Genomic DNA, 20410 nt, shown 5'->3' with positions numbered 1-20410 from the left:
CACCGGGCCGCAGCTCCCTCTCCCCGCCCCGCCCCCCGCAGTAAGAAACTTCCCAGCGGCCCATTAGCTTGCGGCCCGGCAAGCCTCTTTTTGTGGGAGGGAGAGAGAGGGAAGCAGGGCTGCACATTGCGTGTTTGTGCCATGCGCAGCCAAAAATGTGCATGCGCGGAAGTACCACGCATGGCGCAAACGCGCACGCGCGGCTGGGGGATCGCCCTCCCCATCGCCAGTCCGCAGCCTTTAAAAGGTTGTGGACCACTGCTCTAGATGTCTGTTGCCTGTAAATATAAAAACAAAGCCACAACAAAAAAATCCCACTTTAACATAACATTTCCAGCACTTAAAGTCAAACTTGGGTGTTATAAAAATAACCCTTAGGACTTGAACCAAGGCATATCCTTAAGCTAGAAAATCAACTGGTTCCTGCACTTGCTCACAACAACATATTTTAAGTACTTAACGTTAAGCATTTCTTATAATACAATATGAACTTTAACCCAGTATTTACAAAAAGAAAATTTAAAAAGGAAAAAAAAACCTTTATAATGACATTTACAGCTACTTTAGCCCAGTTTTTGTTTTTAAGGGGGGGGGGAAGAGAAGCCCACTTTATCATAACTTTTGCAGCTCTTAAATTCTTCAATTCAAATTGTTTTAAAATCTTTGCAGTTACCTTAAGTATTAGTGGCATCCATATAAAAGTATACAGAAACAGAATATGTCAAAACCCCCCACCACCCTTGCCTCCTCGCAATCTTCTTAAGGAGGTCTCAATTCAAGTCTTAGGAAATGAAGTTGTGCTCTTTTCCACAGAATATCCGCCAATGATTCTTGAAACAGTTGCACCTCCTGATCTCCAATCTGGGGTGTGTTAGGACCATTCTTCTCCTGGGAAGCTCTTTGAGAATAATTACTTTCAGGACAAGCCAGTGTGTCTTTTGGCTGGTTCTTTTGTGCTTCTGCTTTGAGATATGTCTTTTCAGTGAAGGTAACCTCATCTGGGGGAACTTGATCAGTGATGATAAGAAGTTCTTGTTGCAGGTCTTGCTTTCTGAAGGACTCCATCTCCAATGCTTCAAAATTCTCTTCCGCTGAAGATTTCCAATCTAGTAATTCTTCACTCTTGCTATATTTTCGTTCCATTTGGTTCATCATTCCTGTTCTTGCCATTTTGGATCTCCTTAAAAATATCTTTCAACACATTTTCTGTGAAGGCATTCAGATCTTCTCTTTGTTTTGCTAATAGACGGACCATCTGAGTCAAAATTGTTCATATGTTTCACCTTTCCCCAGGTGTACAAAAACAATTTATTGCCATTAAAACGTTACTCACTGTTGATAGCAGACATTTGAAGTTGGAGAAGTTAGTCTTTTCAAAGCAGTTCAGAAAATGATAGAGGAATGAGAAAGAAAAGACGATCCTTGTTAGAGAAAGCTCTGACGGCAGACTGCTTCTTGACCTTGGTCACGTATAGCTTTAGCGATCTTGAGAATCACTCTCCGCAGATCAGTGATGGGCCTTTTTAGAGCTCCAGAGCTTTCCGAAGCTCTTATAAGGAGAATTTAGCAAGGGTTGCATACCTTGCTTGCTTCTGCCTGACGTAGATACGTTTGGCCCCCTGTTCAGCCCAAGAGCTCCCCCTTAGGAGAACTGCTCAAGCAGCCATCTTCCCCGTCAGTTGCAGTTTTGAATGTAACAACACAACATATTTTAATCCTGATGGTTACAAGTATTTTTTTTTAATGCAAACATATTTTCCTACTGTTACACTTGGGGGATTAGTTACTTCTCCTTCCATTAGAAATTTGTAAATATGATAGTTGGCTGCTGTCATTCAGTAGGAGGACAAAGTAATACGGAAAGCTGTATCTGTTTCCCATGATGCTTAGAGTGTGCAGCCGTAATGGTTGGATAAAGATTCTGTGGCGCGTTCATTGCTTGCTGAAATGCCAAACCTGATAGTTAGCTAGATATGAATGTCAGTAGGGGTTCTCAAAGTGGGCAGTACGTCCCCTCCCCAGGGGCAGTGGAAAGATCCAGGGGGGTGGTGAGGAATTTGGGGGCAGTAAAGGTTAGTGAAGAATTTGGGGTCAGTGGGAGACAGCAGTCTGACTGCTGTCCCTGTATTTTCCAAGATGGTTTCCCACCATTGCCTGCCTCTGGATAGTAGGGGCCCTGGACTTCTCTGGTGGTCTCCCATTCCAGTGCTGACCAGGGCCAACTCTGCTTAGCTTTCTGAAGAACACAACAGTTTCAGAAGGTGGCTTGGGTGGGAGCATATTCTTGCTGAGCACCTTCACCTGTCCTTCCAGGCTCCACCCTGTTTCTCCAGAAGTTCCTTAATCCAGGGTTGGCAACCCTTCCCTAAATGTCTTCATCTTTGGGAGGCTAGACAACTCTCCTGCTTACTCCTGGCCATGGGATTTTCCACTGCTTGCTTCTCTTCTCCCCCCCCCCCCCACCCATGAGACCCCAAGTTAGTTTTCATAAATGACTTTTACAAAGAACTTATATATTTTTTCCAGACTAAAATCTGGCTGCTGCACAACAACCAAAAAAGAAGTGTAGGCAGTATAGTGTGTTTTGAATTTGCCATAGACCTAACACCAGGAAAGAGGTGTGTGTCCGTATGTGTGTGTTTGTGTTTGGGGAAACACTAGGGATGTGTCCTGCAATCCAAGGGGGTGACAGCCCAAAAAAGTTTGTGAACCACTGATTTACAGCAATTGAAGTAATTCTGTGTCCGTCTCCTTGGACCTTCCTCATGAATTACTAAACCAGAATATATTTATGCAAAAGTGGGTGGAATAAATTATATGCAAAATGTTGCCATTTGCACACCTGTCTAATTTTTCAAATTGTTCTTGTGTGTATTTAAACATACACAGTCCTTGCCTTTCATTGTTCCTTTGCACCTTTCTTTTTAACCAATGAGATCCTGACCTTGATTCAGGTGGGTAGCCATTCAGGTGGGTGGCATCTTTAAGGCCAACAGTTCTATTCAAGATGTAAGCTTTCCTATTCATGCACATTTTTTCATGATCTGCTGCAGTCCTCTAGGACTAAACTTGAGTCAGCAGTGTGACTTGGTAGCTAAAAAGGCAAGCGGGATTTTAGGCTATATTAAAATAAGTATAGTGTCCAGATCACGTGAGATAATGTTATTGCTTTACTCCGCTCTGGTAAAACCTCACTTGGAGTACTGTGTTCAGTTTTGGGCACCACAACTGAAGAAAGATGTAGATAAACTGGACCGTGTCCAGAAGAGAGCTATAAAGTTGGTAAGGGGTTTGGAGACCAAGTCGTATGAGGAAAGGTTGAGGGAGCTTGGTCTGTTTAGCCTGGAGAGAAGATGACTAAGGTCATATGAAAATCATCTTCAAATACTTGAGGGACTGTCCTATAAAAGAAGGAGGAAAGTTTTTTTCTGTTGCCCCAGAGGGTCGGGCCAGAGCCAATGGGTTGAAATTATTCAAAATAATTTTGGGCTAAACATCCGGAAGAAGTTACTGACAGAGCTGTTCCTCAGTGGCACCAAGGGACCAAGCCCTATGAAAATAGGTTGAGGGGAATGTTCAGCCAGGAGAAAAGGAGGTTGAGAGGGGACATGATAGCCCTCTTTAAGTATTTGAAAGGTTGTCACTTGGAGGAGGGCAGGATGCTGTTCCCATTGGCTGCAGAGAAAAGGACATGCAGTAATGGGTTTAAACTACAAGTACAACGATATAGGCTAGATATCAGGAAAAAAATTTCACAGTCAGAGTAGTTCAGCAGTGGAATAGGCTGCCTAAGGAGGTGGTGAGCTCCCCCTCACTGGCAGTCTTCAAGCAAAGGTTGGATACACACTTTTCTTGGATGCTTTAGGATGCTTTGGGCTGATCCTGCATTGAGCAGGGGGTTGGACTAGATGGCCTGTATGGCCCTTTCCAACTCTATAATTCTGTTCAGTGGAACAGACTTCCTCGGGAGGTGGTGGGTTCTCCTTCTTTGGAAGTTTTTAAGCAGAGGCTAGATAGTCATCCAACAGAAATGCTGGTTTTATGAACTTAGGCAGATTGTGAGAGGGGGGGGTAGGAAGGGATGTGCCAGTGTTTGTCTCTTGTGGCCCAGAGAATTACAGCTGGATCCAAACAGCTACTGTTAGATAGCATCCAAGGACTTGCACCTACCCAGTGTTCTGTTTCCCCTTTTCCTCTTGCCCCCTGTTTTGAAGATAGCTCTGGAGGAGACTGGTTGTGATATGCTTGCTTATGTTGTTCTGAACCATCAATCCAAACATAGTCATGTGCCTTATTGGCTCTGTAAGCATTGGTGCGGAAACAGCACAAAATGGGACGTTTTCTGTGTCCTTTCTGAGTTGCCATAGAAGTTTTTTGGACTCAAGGGGTACAGGGGTGTTGGAAGTCACGCAGGCATTTTGTAGGGTAACTGTGGTTGTTCCAAGAAGATTATTTACATCTGTGAGTGCAATTTCCCCTCCACATAAAAAAGTGCATGCTAAGAATTCCCTCCTAAATAGTCAAGTTGGCCTAGTAGAATGCCAGGCAAGGAATGGCTTTCCCTATCTTAGCAGGCAAGCCATTCCATAAGGTGGGGTCCACAACAAAGTACAAGTTTGCAGGGCTTGCAAAACTTTTCCACCAGGCATTGGGTTGAGGCCAGGTTGTGGAAGATCTGGGGTCCCTCCTCAGGAACACTGAAAGCAGGAAGCACACACGGACACCCCCACACACACAAACGGCTAGTAGGCGATGGGTGCTGGGGAAGGGTTATCAGCCTGTGCTGGACTGGTGAGGGGGGAAGAAGTAAAATGGGAATATACTGCCTGGGAATTCTGTAATTTTATCAATGTTTTATCAGAGTTTTTAATGTAAATCGCCATGAGCTTGGCCTGGGAGAGGCGGTCTGTAAATTTAAAAATAAAATGTACGGGCAGTTGTTGGTCCTGCCCATTTTCAGGTTGGCACTCACAGAAGGTCCTCATCAGATGAGTGGAGCTGTCATGGTGGAGCACAGGGGAAGGGGTGGTTCTGCAGATCTGAGGGCCCAACGCCATGAAGGGTTTTGTATGTGATAGCCGATATCTTAGATTGAACTCAGTAGCTGTTGGGCTCTAGCTCCTGGTGCTAATCAAGCTGTAGCATTTTGTACTAGCTGCAGAGGAAAGGGCACGCAGTAATGGGTTTAAGCCACAATACAATTTAAAATACAATACAACGATAAACTACAATACAACGATATCAGGAAAAAAATTCACAGTCAGAGTAGTTCAGCAGTGGAATAGGCTGCCTAAGGAGGTGGTGAGCTCCCCCTCACTGTCAGTCTTCAAGCAAAGGTTGGATACACACTTTTCTTGGATGCTTTAGGATGCTCTGGGCTGATCCTGCGTTGAGCAGGGGGTTGGACTAGATGGCCTGTATGGCTCCTTCCAACTCTATGATTCTGTGATTCTGTAACTGAAGTCTCTACATAGGGGAGACCTATGTAGAGTGCATTACAGATGTCTTAATACTGCCATGACGTGGATTCATAGCCAGATTAGCACAGTCTTCTGGTTATAAGAAAGTGTTTTTGGCATCTTCATTAACTTGTTTCCCCAGCAGTAATGCTGGAACCAGTATGGACCCTAGGCTCTTAGCTGAAACATAGACCTCAATTCAACAACATTTTTTAAAATTTCTACATTTCTTTTAAATTAAAAAATAAAAATTCTCAGAGGAGGCATGAAAAGAAAAAGCACATGTCTTCCCTAGCAATAGTTCCAGCAAGTGAGTGTGAAGGAGAATCTGACTGCAAACATACAAGATCTGAAATTGCAAAATGGGCTTCAGTTTTGTTTTGGCTTGCATTTATCTCTGCCTGTTTTTTAAAAAGAACTTGCTTGGATTTCCTCTCCCCCCAATCTGTCAGCTTCAGCATCAGATAGTGCAGAACCATCCTCTGAAGAACAAGACAAGTCGCTTGATAGACCAAAACAGAAAAAATCTCGTTGCTTCATGTGCCGGAAGAAGGTTGGTCTTACGGGTAAGTTAATGAAAACTTAAGTCATGGAATGAAGAAAAGTGAGGCTTTAGGATGCTTTGGGCTGATCCTGCGTTGAGCAGGGGGTTGGACTAGATGGCCTGTGTGGCCCCTTCCAACTCTATGATTATATGATTCTATGAACATTGAGCAGGGGGTTGGACTAGATGGCCTGTGTGGCCCCTTCCAACTCTATGATTCTAGGATTCTATGAACATTGAGCAGGGGGTTGGACTAGATGGCCTGTGTGGCCCCTTCCAACTCTATGATTCTATGATTCTATGAACATTGAGCAGGGGGTTGGACTAGATGGCCTGTGTGGCCCCTTCCAACTCTATGATTCTATGATTCTATGAACATTGAGCAGGGGGTTGGACTAGATGGCCTGTATGGCCCCTTCCAACTCTATGATTCTATGATTCTATGAACATTGAGCAGGGGGTTGGACTAGATGGCCTGTATGGCCCCTTCCAACTCTATGATTCTATGAACATTGAGCAGGGGGTTGGACTAGATGGCCTGTATGGCCCCTTCCAACTCTATGATTCTATGATTCTGTGAGGCGAGATCTAACAGGAAGTATTAATGGCTGCTAATTCAAAGCAAAGCTTGGTGCTTTCCCACCTTTTCAACCTAAAGGTAGTATTTTCTTCCTTTTTTAAGTATCTGTGTGTGATTCCACTGACCCCCCTCTCTCTGAGGGGAAAGACCCTCAAATGTGGATAATTTAGTTTTTTATTAATATTTTTATTTAAAATGTTTTTCAAAAAAAGTTAACTTCAGAAAAAATAAAAGGAAAAAGTTAAAGAAACGTACAAGTTTCTCGATGACAGACATACCAACAATACTTGATGATGTAAAATTATGAGATTACTTATGCTAAAATGGTAACAAAATGATAACAAAAGATCTTCTTTCTCTTCTATTATCTCAAAACTCTCCTTAATCTTCAACTTCAGAAATCTTTTACATAAATTCCTTAATTATCAAAACCTCAGGTCATCAATTCCTTTTTTCCTGCTTCATGCAGAATGTCAATAAGGGGTTTCCAGTGAGCAATGAATATAGATATTGTCTTTTGTCTAATCCAGGGGTAGTCAAACTGTGGCCCTCCAGATGTCCATGGACTACAATTCCCAGGAGCCCCCTGCCAGCAAACGCTGGCAGGGGGCTCCTGGGAATTGTAGTCCATGGACATCTGGAGGGCCGCAGTTTGACTACCCCTGGTCTAATCAGAGTTTAGCCATCTTCAACAACTACTCTACTGTAGGTATTGTCAAAATTTCCCATTTAAGAGCATATCGTCGTCTCACTGCAGTTATCGGGTATAAGAACAAAGTTCCATGACTGTTTTCAAGCTATCACATCAAAAGAAGGACTTCTGGTTTCATTTGTAGGCTAAACTTTAAAATCTCCTATATTAATAAATGTATTTGTATCCCAGTTTTTTTGCTTTATGCGATATCATAACATATTCTTTCATGATGTTCACACTTCCAACACTTATTCAAAACATTTTTATTGATTTTAGTTACTTTATCTGGAGACATACCAGTGATACATCATTCTGTAAAAAGTTTCTTTAAGATTAAAAAAGGTAAAGGTGAAGGTATCCCCTGTGCAAGAACCGGGTCATGTCTGACCCTTGGGGTGACGCCCTCTAGCGTTTTCTTGGCAGACTCAATACAGGGTGGTTTGCCAGTGCCTTCCCCAGTCATTACCGTTTGCCCCCCAGCAAGCTGGGTACTCATTTGACCAACCTCGGAAGGATGGAAGGCTGAGTCGACCTTGAGCTGGCTGCTGGGATTGAACTCCCAGCCTCTTGGGCAGAGCTTTCGGACTGCATGTCTGCTGCCTTACCACTCTGCGCCACAAGAGGCTCTTTAAGATTAGCTTAGTGTAAATTTAAGAGCCTTCAATCACATTTTTTCATACAATCTTTCACATGGGCTGCCCGTTCTTCTGGCCAGGTTGCGGGAATATCACTGGTGTCCATGTAAGCCATACCAGCTTAGGTTCCCCCATGAGCAGGGTGCGGGTTGAGGTTTCATGGCACCCCCAGGAGAAGTTTGAGACAGCTAGGAGGGGTCCCACGCAGACCACCCATTTTATGTTCTCCAAAGTTAATTTTTTCTAAGAACAGAAGAGTTCAGGTAATCAACTGCTTTCTCTGTGCATAAAATCCCCCCAGTGCTGCTTGCCTTTCATTATGTTTCTCTAAATGCCCCAAAATATTGAGAATCATTCTAACATTATCTTTTAGCTTTTCTAAAGCTTAAAAACCACATTGATCTTAATGAGCAAATTCTTGTAAATCATTGTGATCAACTTATGTTCATTATTCAATAATGATATTGGTTTATAATTTCTTGTCAAATTAGAATCTTGCCCCGCTTTAGGTATTAACTTCTTTCCAAATCTCTGGTATCCTCCCACCCTGAATAATATCAGGGGTAGTCAACCTGTGGTCCTCCAGATGTTCATGGACTACAATTCCCATGAACCCCTGCCAGCAAATGCTGATATAGGTCATCTTAACTCTGTAATGGTTGTAAAAGTTCATCTTCAAAACATTTATAGTACAATCCTGGTAAACCCATCAGATCCAGGCACTCTTCCCAGTTGTTCTGTTTGTTTGTTTGTTTTGGCTTTCCACACTTACCTTATTATTTATAATCTATTCTTGCTCTTCTATAATCTTAAGTAAATTTAGTTTTCTTTGTTATTTCACTACTTTTGCCAATAGTACATCATGACCTTTTATATAGATTAGAACAGGGGTAGTCAACCTGTGGTCCTGGCAGGGGCTCATGGGAATTGTAGTCCATGGACATCTGGAGGACCACAGGTTGACTACCCCTGGATTAGAATATAATATTTATAAAATGCTTTTTGGATGGCTGCATTGTTCATCACTTTCTTGTAATTTCCATATGATTTTGTTTTCTCTTTCTTTTCTCAATTTATATTTTTCTGGTTTATTTACATGTTTTTTTAAAAAATCTGTTTTACAAAATTCATTTTAAACTTTTATTTGAATTTATTGTTGAAGCCAAAGCCATAACAATCATGCAAACACACAAAGCATTAAAACAGTAAAATGAAAAAAATATATACATATATGTCACAGTATTAAAATGATCACAATAAGAAAACTGCAAGTGCAGAATAAAATAAATTAAGTGAAATGAAGTGTTTGCATGATTGCTATGGCTTCGGCTTCAACAATATTTGTCTTACACCTATTGTAATATTTTTATTTGATGAGAGATATTAATATTTCCCAAGCAGTTTCATAATTAAACCTCTTTTCTCTTAATTTCATCTAAAGAAGGAAAAATTGGCCCGAACCAGTGCCTTTCTGGCCCTGGCCTTGGCCTGGTAGAACATTCTGCCTAATGACATCATGGCCCTGTGAAACCTTAAGCAGTTTCACAGGGCCTGCAAATCAGAGCTATTCTGCAAGGCCTATGGTTGAGGTCTAGAAATAACACATAGAAAACACTGGCCTCCCTGCCTAAAATCAACCTAATCAAATTAATCCACAAGAACTGATCAATCCCCTCAGTAAGCTTAAATTTAGGAAGAGGAGGCAGCTTTTAAATTATTTTAAACCCTAAATTTAAATTATATTTGAATTTGCTGGCAGGGGCTCATGGGAATTGTAGTCCATAGACATCTGGAGGACCACAGGTTGACTACCCCTGATATGGAAAAAGAAGGTGCTTATAAGCCGCTTTTCTCTACCCAAAGGAGTCTCAAAGCAGCTTCCAATCACCTTCCCTTTCCTCTCCCCACAACAGACACCCTGTGAGGGAGGTGAGGCTGAGAGAGCCCTGTCTGTTTCCTCCCACCCAGTTTTATATCTTTTCAGAATTTTTTTCACCTTTTGAACAGAATCTAAATATCTGCAGTCGAAAGGTAAAAATCACATGTCCTAATTTTGCTTCAAATTTTTTTTAAAATCTATTTTCATTTTTTGGTGAGAAAGTCATATTTCTTTGTGTAAAATATTAATAGGAATTTCGTTCAAAAATGATACCCATTATTATCCTGAGTTTTACCTTAAAATTCTGTTGTAAAATTTGATTCCTTGATTTTTTTCCTAACTAAAGGCACCTACTTTTCGTAAAGTGGCAAATCTTGTATTTCTTCTTATATATACCATATCCATTTCAGGGTCCATATCATCGTTACCAATTTCCAAAATATTGACCAAGGCTTTGATAACCTTTTCCCTGATATCATCACCACAAATCTCTGGGATGGGTCTCAGTCTCAAGCAATTCTAACAGTGCCAAATTGTCTAGCTGTCTTTCCAATTCTTTGTTTAAGACTTCTGCTTTACACTTAAAAAGATTTCACTTTCTCAATATTCTGAGTATCCCCTGAAATGTGATTTAAAATGTTGAGCTTCTTAACCTCCTCTGTAACCATATTCACAAATTTTTCATCCCGTTTTTCGAATTTCACATCCATTTCTGCCCCAACTTGATCAAATAGAAATTTGGGAGTAACAGCTTTTTCGGAGGGGGGGGGAGGTTGTGGTGGTAAATCCAAGGATTTAACTTCAGATACAGTAGTTTCTCTAACCAGTAGATGTCTCTTATAAAATGGAAAGGAATACTAAATGCTGATCCATCACTTTAAGAGATTTGCAATTCATCTCCGTAGTAATTGTGATTCAGATTTCAGTTCAATTCCTTACCTAGTCATTATAGTCCAACCAATAGAAAGTTCTCAATGTCATATACATAGTCCAGTGTATGCATGGAGCTTAACAACTTCTAATCAACAATAGTTAACAACTTCTGGCAACAACAGAAACAACAGAAAAGACTTCTGTTAAACTTTCTTAAATCTTGTTTAATTGAAATTAAGCTTTCTGCAATCAACTTTCAAACAATAACATACTCAGATTCCCCTTTAATTTTGGAAAAGATGAAAGAAGAGGAACTGTGAATAATATTTCAGAAACCTTTAAAAGTATTTGAGATCAAGAAAATCTCTCCTTGTCAATAAAGTTAATAGCTTTCTTCAAATGAAGGAGTGGGGCTTTGTTGAATTTAGAGTTCCATTGTGGGTATGAATGAGGTTGTAATCCGACCTTCAGACTGCTGAAACCTTTGTTTCAACAATTTACTCATAAGGAGCCAGCCTAGTGATCTCACAAATTTCCCTTTAATCCAGGGAGATACATCAGTTGGAGTCTCTTTCAGCTGTTTCTTTCCCCCTCGCTGTGTTTTTCTGGATTACTGGAGGCATTCGCATTTCTTTGCTTTTGGAAGTGGACATTAGGCAGCCCCCACATCTACCTGCAGCTTCTTCTTCTCCCCTCTGTCTAGCAAGAAGAATCTGGACTGTAAGATTAGCAGCTAGAAGAGTAAAATGCAGCTGTCAGAATAATAAAACTGCATGACAATTTAAGAGAACCTTGCACTAAAATTATACAATCCAATAGGATTCCTAAATGCTCTGTGGGATCCAGTGCTACCTGATGAGCTAACAGAGGACTGGCACAGACATCCCCAGTGCCCTCTCTGCTCCTGTCCGCAGCCAGCTCCATGATATACCCTAGAGCAGGAGTAGTCAACCTGTGGCTCTCCAGATGTCCATGGACTACAACTCCCATGAGCCCCTGCCAGCGTTTGCTGGCAGGGGCTCATGGGAATTGTAGTCCATGGACATCTGGAGGGGCACAGGTTGACTACCCCTGCTGTAATGGACATCGAGGCCCCCTGGCTGTCCTTAGGGTCCTATTTCGGATCACGTCAGTCTGCTCTCCTTGGCCGATGTGGACAGGACTCTGGCAACCCTTTGGCTTCCCCCACGATCCCTTGTGGCTGGTGAAAACTGGCAGGGAAGAGATTTGTCCATGACTATGGGGCTATTCCCGGAGAGCTTGACGGAGGCTGTGATTAGGCCGCTTTTGGGGGGGGGGGGGAAATCCCTGGATTATTCGACCCAACCAAATTACTGCCCAGTCTCACTTCTGCCATTTCTGGGTCAAGTTCAAACAACCCAGTCACAAAACTGCACAGTCAAGGCTGATTTACTCACTCCTCCTGCACTCCCTAAAACGATGATCTTGCACCCCGTCATGGGCATGTACTGCCTTGTCTTTCCCTCTGCACAGCATACAACAGGAATGGTGCAAACTGAGTTGCAGCTAGTGGTTGGTGGGGCAACAGAGGCAAAGGAGAAAAATAAGGACCACTGTTGAAAGTGAGTTTTCGTTTGTGGATCTGGTGCTGACAAAATGTTTTGTTTTTCATTCATGCAAAGCAAAAGTGAGGACTCTAAGGTGTATTTATTGCTAACCCTGATTGCATAAAAGGGCTGGAAAGGGTCAATATGGTGGCAGAACAACTACAGAGTTTCCTTGAGGAAATATCAGCTCCTGATTCATTCCAGTCCGGTTTCTGACCTGGCCATGGGGGTTTAGATGGCTCTGGTCACCGTCATGGGCGATCTCTGGAGGTAGTTAGATCTAGGTGGGTTGGCACTGCTGCCGTTACTAGAACCAATATGAAGTGTTTGACACAGTCGATCATGGGCTTTTAGCCCAACTCATAGCCCATGTGGGGTTCAAGGGACAGTCCTTAAATGGCTGCAGTCTTCCTCTAAGGCCAGGGACATAGGGTAATACTGGGGGAGAGAACCTGCCAGCTCCATACCCTTATACGTGGAGTTCCACAGGTAGTTGTTCTCTCCCCAATTCAACATCTATGCATCCCCTCCCCAAACAGATTCAGAGTTTGGGGCTAAGATGTCATCAGTATGCTGATAACACCCAGCTTTATCTGCTAATGCAGGGGTAGTCACCTGTGGTCCTCCAGATGTCCATGGACTACAATTCCCATGAGCCCCTGCCAGCAAATGCTGGGAATTGTAGTCCATGGACATCTGGAGGATCACAGGTTGACTACCCCTGTGCTAATGGACTGTTTACATCCCCACAATCTCTCATCAGAGGTTTGGAGGCTTTAGTGGAGTGTCTCAAATGGAGTCAGCTGAAGCTGAATCCAGCTAAGATGGAGGTCCTCTTGCTGGGCTGGTATGCCCTAAATGGGCCCCTACGACTCTTGACAGAGTGCAAATAACAACTTTGGCAATCTTCAGGAGTCTCGGTGAGTTCCTGGATGCCTGGTCCATGGAGGCTCTGGTCACAAATGTTGTACATGTGGCCTTTTACTACCTCCACCAGGCGTGGCAGCTAGCACCCTATCTATTGACATCCTGGCCAGCCACAGTGATCCATACATCGGTCACCAGATTCCTCTATGCAGAGCTATCCTTGAAACTGCCCTGGAAATTCCCACTGGTCTGGAATGCAGCTGCACAGGTCATTACTGAGACCCAGTGGAGGGCTCATATATGACCAGCGCTCTCCCAGCTGTACTGGCTCCACATTGGCGACATTGGAGAGCCAGTTTGGTGTAGTGGTTAGGAGTGCGGACCTCTAATCTGGCATGCCGGGTTCGATTCTGCACTCCCCCACATGCAACCAGCTGGGTGACCTTGGGCTCACCACGGCACTGACAACACTGTTCTGACCGAACAGGAATATCAGGGCTCTCTCAGCCTCACCCACCCCACAGGGTGTCTGTTGTGGGGAGAGGAATGGGAAGGTGAATGTAAGCCGCTTTGAGCCTCCTTCGGGTTGGGAAAAGCGGCATATAAGAACCAACTCTTCTTCTTCTTCTAAATCAAATACAAAGTTTTGATTATGACCTTTAAAGATCTAAACAGTCTGGGACCATGGTACTTGTATTCAGTGGTCTCTGTATGACCCTCACAGAAACTTAGGATCCAGCCACCAAATTTGCTCAAGATCCCCAGCTGCAAGGTGGAATGCTCTTTCAAAGGAGCTCACAGGCCTGAAGGACCTTGAGTGGTTTCATGCCTCCTCTCCAGCCAACAGAAGGATTGGGCAATTGGTTGTTCAAATATGTTTTTAATTGTTTTAAAACTTATTTAGCTATTAGCTATTTAATTCTATCTGTATTTATGTACCTTTTCTATCTTGATGTCATCCTGCTTTGAGTCCATAGAGATAGAGCAACAACAAATGTTATAATAATAATAACAGTATTTATGATAAAGAGTAAGGGATATATAACAGTGCTACAGAACTGAAATCAGAAGTTAATTATGATCCTAATTCCGTTTTATAAAAACGCCACCTTGAAATGTTCCATTCACCTGTTCTGTGTAAGGGTAGGCCTTCTTTCTTTTTCTTGCTATTGTCTGGACCTTGTCTATTACATCCTCCAACATTTCAGGATTCCTGAAAATACCCGGATCCCAATACTGGTAAAGTATTTGGATTTGGGATTTTTCAGAAATCCTGAGATTTTTCAGATCCAATAAACCGAAACTGAAAAATACTGAGGGGGGGGGGGGGGAGCAATGGCAAAGCCACAAAAAATTGCATGACATTTTCTGCAATTATGTGGAACACATTGCATATAATGGCCGAGGAGGTGGTGGGTGAGGCCCAGTGCTGAGCCCTGCTAGCTGGACTACCACTGCCTGTCTTCTGAGGTCATTCCTGCTTTCCTGAGGATGGGAGCAGCCGTGGAAGACAGGCAGCAGCGGGAGCAGCCGTGGAAGACAGGCAGCAGCTGAAGCAGCCATGGAAGACGGGCAGCAGCTGGAGCGCAGCAAGCCAGGTTCAATGCTAAGCCTCGCCAGCCACTACCGCCCATCCTCCAAGGCTGTCCCCACTATCTGGAGGGCGGGAGTGGCCATGGAAGACAGGCGGCAGCTCAGCGAGCTGAGTTCAGAACCAGGCACTGCCAGGTGCTACTGTTGCCACGTCTACCACGGCTGCCTCCATGTTCTTCCCGCTTTCCTGAAGGCCAGAGCAGCCTTAGAAGATGGGTGGCGGCAGCATGGCAAACAGGGCATAGTGCCGGGCCTCCCCAACCGCCGCCGCCACCACCACCCATATTCTGAGGCCATTCCTGGCGGCCAAGACGGGTGGCGGCAGGGCTGAATGCCAGGCCTCTGTAGCCACGCTCCCTGGGGCAAGACAATGGACATATCTGTTATCATTTCCGTTACAGGGAACTTGTCAATATATGTGTTCCACATTAAAAATAGCTGAGAAGCATCTTAGCTGGAGCTCTTCTGGGCAGCCAGGCTTAAACTGGACTATCCAACAAAGCCCTCCAAACAGCCGATTCTGGAGGAGGAGTTTTCCCCGCTGGCTAGACTGGGGCTCTGCTGGGCCATCTGGGTTAAACTGGACTGCCCCACAGCACCCGCCAAGTAACTAATCGTGTGGGGAGGACTCTCACTGCAGGCTGGGCTAGAGGTCTGTTGGGGAAGCCAGTTTAAATAGGACTGCCCAGCAAAGCCTGCAAAGCAGTTTATCCGTGGGGAGAATTCTCCCTGCAGGCTCCACTGGAGCTGTCTTCAGCAGTTTAGTCCAACAGCCCCAAAACGCCCCAGCTGAACCAGTGGGGACTGCAGAAGAAAGCTCCAAAACAGCTGGGCGGCAGGAACAATCTGCTCCAACCCCTCAACTGTTGTTCAGATTTGCTGGTAATTCCTGAATATATCTGGGATTTTCAGGGGGATTTTTTCCGTTCTCCCAGAAAGTCCTGAATACATTTGGGATGTTGAAGTATACCCCCAAAATAGCGAACCTCTAGTTCTTCAAATTGATGTTTGTGCAAGCTTAGACACTTGATTTTGTTATGTGCCCATTCTTACAGACCTAAATTTCTAGTTCTGGGACAAATTATAGGTAAATTTCTTTGGAACAAGAAGCCTTTTCAGTATCCATAAAGACATTACTAAAATGTTGATCAGCTGGAGGATGGAGTGTTTCTTTCTGATACTGCCATATATTACAATTTCTCATCACGGTCCATTGTATTGTGTATAAGAGGCCATGGCTGGGACTAGAACACTATAAATATGAGGCTCCTGTTAAATACACTTAGGATTGTACGATTCAGCCACCGAAGTGGCCGTTCTCGCCTGTAGTAGCCAGCGCTGCAGCGTGGCACTGGCTGTTATGGGAAGGAACGGCTGCTTCGGTGGCTACCCTATTTGGTAACATGGAAATACAATTTGAATGGATTGTAAGTACTAATAAAACTATGGAATGCATCCCATTGTGGACCCTAGGTATCTTCACACATATAGACTGCCCTGAGCATCTAAGTTTTTAGCTTAAATTTTTTTTAATTTCTAAATTTTACATTTTGAAATTTATATTGTATTTATTTTTATTTATTTATTTATTTAGATTTTTAGGTATGGGTTTTTAATCCTTATTGTGAGCTGCTCCGAGATTGTCCGGAGAGGGGCAGCCTATAAATTAAAAAATGAACAAAATAATAACAGATAGGGATTAAACTCAGCATAGTCAGCATGCACTAAGTTGTAGCATTCAATTGACTGGAGAATTATGGAATTTACTTCCAATGAAATAAAAAAAAATACATCAGAGGATTTGTCATATGCATTTGATGGAATTGTTCATTTCTTTGTACTTTGAATGAGTTTTAATCAGCAATAAAAAGTACACTCCCAGATGTGAAAAAGCTCTGGATGCAGAAATTATGTTTGCGGTGTAATTCAAAGTAAGTAAAGATCATACAAATACAAAATTAAGTGTTATATATAACATCTTAATAATATATTTTATCAATCTTTCATAAATATGCTTTTAGCCTGTATTTGTTGGCGTTAATTTACAGTATTATGCTGTATTTAAATCAATCAATCAATAGAAAAGTAAGTAAAGATAAATACAAATACCTCCTGGTGTTGAAGAGAAGGCAGAGTGGCTCTTTTAGGAGAGTTGCTTCAGCACATTTAAACTTTTATCAAAACTCCAGTGAGAGCACAAGCAACCCAACTTAAAACTCCTAGACGTAACCTGACTTAACTGGGTGACAACCCTAGCATGAAGAACTTTTTCTTTGATTGGTCTTGCAACAAAGTAGTTGAAGGGTTCTCCTCCTATCAGGCCAATTTATGTGCTATTAAGATCATTCAAATGGGGGGGATTGTGTTCATCGTGAGGCTGCGGATGGAAACACAAGAACTTCTTTAAACATCTTGTCCAGCCTAATACGGTGTATCCTTAACACCTTCAATCTCTCCCCAGGTTTCGAATGCAGGTGTGGGAACGTGTTTTGCGGTGCACACCGTTACTCGGACATCCACAGTTGCTCTTACAATTACAAAGCTGATGCCGCTGACAAAATCAGAAAAGAGAATCCTGTCGTTGTCGGTGAAAAGATTCAGAAGATTTGAACTGCTACCCTGGCTGGAATATTAAAATTTCTGACCATCTGCCGATGAAATTGACTTGAGCTTTTTCCCCCTGCCCCCTCCCCCTTAGTTATCAGGAACTTAGGGATGTGTATCTTGAATCATGCATGTCATCAAAATACAGAAGGTTCCCCCCCCCCCCTTTTTTTTAGAACATGAACCAAACACTTATTTTATTCGGGTTTTTCTTCCCTACAGCTGAAGACTTAAGTAGACATTGCACCTGTGCCGTTCACTGCGTGTGTCTGTTTTCGGGCTGTCGAGCAAACACCAATTGTTATACAAATATTATCCTTTTAAAGACCATTTTAGTTGAGTGCACAGGGCTTTTACCATGCAGACACAGAGCTATATTAGCAAAGTGGCAGTACCCCCCCCCCCCCCCCGTACAGGACATGCATGCATTTACCTGGCCATTAACTTCCTTTGTATATAGCTTTTCTCCTTCTCTGCAGCACAATTTCCCTTTTTTTGATAACTTCCCATACGGCACAACTAGCGATCAGTAACTGAATGTATTTTAATCATTATGGCTGCTTGGTTTTTTTTTTTCGTTTGTTCCCCCCTCCCATTAAGAAAGGTTTATACATAGCATAGTAGCTTGTTTGCACCCACTACCTATTTATGTATGAATCATTTGTAATGAGTGTGTGTGTGTGTGTGTGTGTGTGTGTGCGTGCGCACATGTGCGTTCCGAGATTCTAAAGTTTGTATGGACTCTTTCCTTTTCAGAGATAACTTCTAAGGGGGTCTTTTGCCTCCTGTATGTATGTTTGGAAGTTTGTCTGCACTTCATTGCTGACTGCAGGTTTCCTTGGGATTTACGTTATTGGGTCTTTATGTACACCAATATGAAGAATGATCTGAAGTTTTAACTGTATTGTATTTATGTTCATCCACATCTTTAACTTTGATTAAATAAAATTTTTAAACATTTGGGACTTGGAGGCGATCGCATGTGCCTTGCCTGTTTGTTTGGGCTTTGGGAGGTGGCTCGTTCCATCTTGTTGGTCACCGAGGAGTCTTGCAGTTCCGAAAACATCAGCGGTGAATTTGGTGGGGGTTGAATTGGGAGACCTGATCCGTGCTAAGTTTTTATGCTCCAAAGTGGTAATCTGTTCCATTTTCTGAGATTCCAAGAATTTCTAGTCTGGGACAGATTCAGCACTGAACTGAAGGATGGGGGGGGGGGGACACTGCTGCAGAGACTCGGGATTTAATGACAGTTCTGGAGAGGTAGCCATGTTAGTCCATTGTGGCAAAACAAAAGTCTAGTGACACCTTAAGGACCGCCAGCATTTATTCCAAGATGAACTTCTGTGAGTCAGAGCTTACTTCCTCAGTTGGAGTTGAGGTACATCTCAGGAAGTGACCTTTCACTCACAAAAAACTCATGCTGGAATAAATATGTTTAGACTGGCTGTAGAACATTTTTTTTCTACCAGCTAGAGCAGGGGCAGTCCTGCTGGCAGGGGCTCATGGGAATTGTAGTCCATGGGCATCTGAAGGACCACATGTTGACTACCCCTGAGCTAGAGCTCTATAAAGGTAATAACTTGGACAAGAGATACTGCACATGCACCAGCTTTCCCATCAGCAAGATCATGTGTTCCCCAGTTGGCATGCCCCTTCCCCCAGTTCTTTTATTGCTACTGCAAGAGGAGCACACAGATTGCCAGCTCTCATTTTCTTCATAGTTGGATTTGGCCTTCGATTTCCATTTAATTTTGTCATCATTCTTCTGGAGAATGTGACTTCTACCTACACTGGCCCTTTTCAACTTTTTGACAGTGGTACTGCTGAAATATTTCTCAGGCATCAAGGTTCCAGGAAGTGATGTCAGCTGGCCGTGTCTCTGTAATTGAGCAGGCAATGTGATGCAGCAGTAAAAAAGGCAAATGCCATTTTGGGCTGTATCAACAGGGTCATCACATCGAAATCACAAGATGTCATAGTCCCATTGTATACGGCACTGGTCAGACCACACCTGGAGTACTGTGTGCAGTTCTGGAGGCCTCACTTCAAGAAGGACGTAGATAAAATTGAAAGGGTTCAGAGGAGAGCGACGAGGATGATCTGGGGCCAAGGGACCAAGCCCTATGAAGATAGGTTGAGGGACTTGGGAATGTTCAGCCTGGAGAAAAGGAGGTTGAGAGGGGACATGATAGCCCTCTTTAAATATTTGAAAGGTTGTCACGTGGAGGAGGGCAGGATGCTGTTTCTGTTGGCTGCAGAGGAGAGGACATGCAGTAATGGGTTTAAACCTCAAGTACAACGATATAAGCTAGATATCAGGAAAACAATTTCACAGTCAGAGTAGTTCAGCAGTGGAATAGGCTGCCTAAGGAGGTGGTGAGCTCCCCCTCACTGGCAGTCTTCAAGCAAAGATTGGATACACACTTTTCTTGGATGCTTTAGGATGCTTTGGGCTGATCCTGCGTTGAGCAGGGGGTTGAACTAGATGGCCTGTGTGGCCCCTTCCAACTCTATGATTCTATGATTCTAAGTGGCATGTCAACAGGAAATGACATCACCCAGATGCTCCTACCAGATGTGACCAGGCCATTTCCACATTGCAGGAAGTGATGTTGCCAGGCTTCCCCCTTTCAAATCAATTAAAATTACCATACTAAAATACAAGACTCTATCGCTCTAAACCCTCAACCCAATAATTTATAAATTTGTAGTTTTTCTATTTCTTCCTTTAGGTAGGAAATGCACCAAGGGGTGGGTTGAGAAATGATGACGAATCCCAGTTTGAAATCTGTAATAAACTGAATTGGAGCAGAGAGAGATAAGCCATCTTATTAGGGCTGCTATCGTCGAAAACCATTCTTCCACCAGCCCTGTAAGGTAAAAGAATAGGAATGTTGCCTGCAGGACAAGAAGTCTGAGAGGCTTTCTCAATCACGGATTTGTGAAACCCTGCTGTTTCTTGATGTCCCTGGAAGGGTTTCCGAAATGGGTGGGAGTGAATTTTTTATACATACATTTGTTAGGCAGGTGATATGACCATATATGCCTATATTGACCTGCCCGTTACAAAATGGCCGATGATGGGCCTGAAGGGGATAGGAAGGGAAGGGAGGG

The 20410-nt window shown here is 43.2% G+C and overlaps 1 protein-coding gene across 2 annotated transcripts in view; it reads left to right on the top strand.

Annotated features, from left to right (window-relative positions):
- The window catches only part of ZFAND6 (zinc finger AN1-type containing 6), a 78808-nt gene extending 60538 nt beyond the window's left edge, over nucleotides 1–18270 (top strand). The window contains exons 5-6 of one of the 2 annotated variants that reach the window (XM_077318054.1): nucleotides 5912–6025; nucleotides 17154–18270. In XM_077318054.1, the coding sequence (XP_077174169.1) occupies nucleotides 5912–6025; nucleotides 17154–17302 (263 nt within the window). In that variant the 3' untranslated portion in view covers nucleotides 17303–18270. The remainder of the gene's footprint in view (nucleotides 1–5911; nucleotides 6026–17153) is intronic. The other variant, XM_077318055.1, reaches the window with a different exon arrangement.
- Nucleotides 18271–20410: the final 2140 nt, after the last annotated feature.

This window comes from Paroedura picta, chromosome 18, assembly GCF_049243985.1.
Source record: "Paroedura picta isolate Pp20150507F chromosome 18, Ppicta_v3.0, whole genome shotgun sequence".
Classification (NCBI taxonomy): Eukaryota; Metazoa; Chordata; class Lepidosauria; order Squamata; family Gekkonidae; genus Paroedura; species Paroedura picta.
The sequence above is the reverse complement of the archived record's forward strand: the minus strand, read 5'-3'. Positions and strand labels throughout refer to the sequence as shown.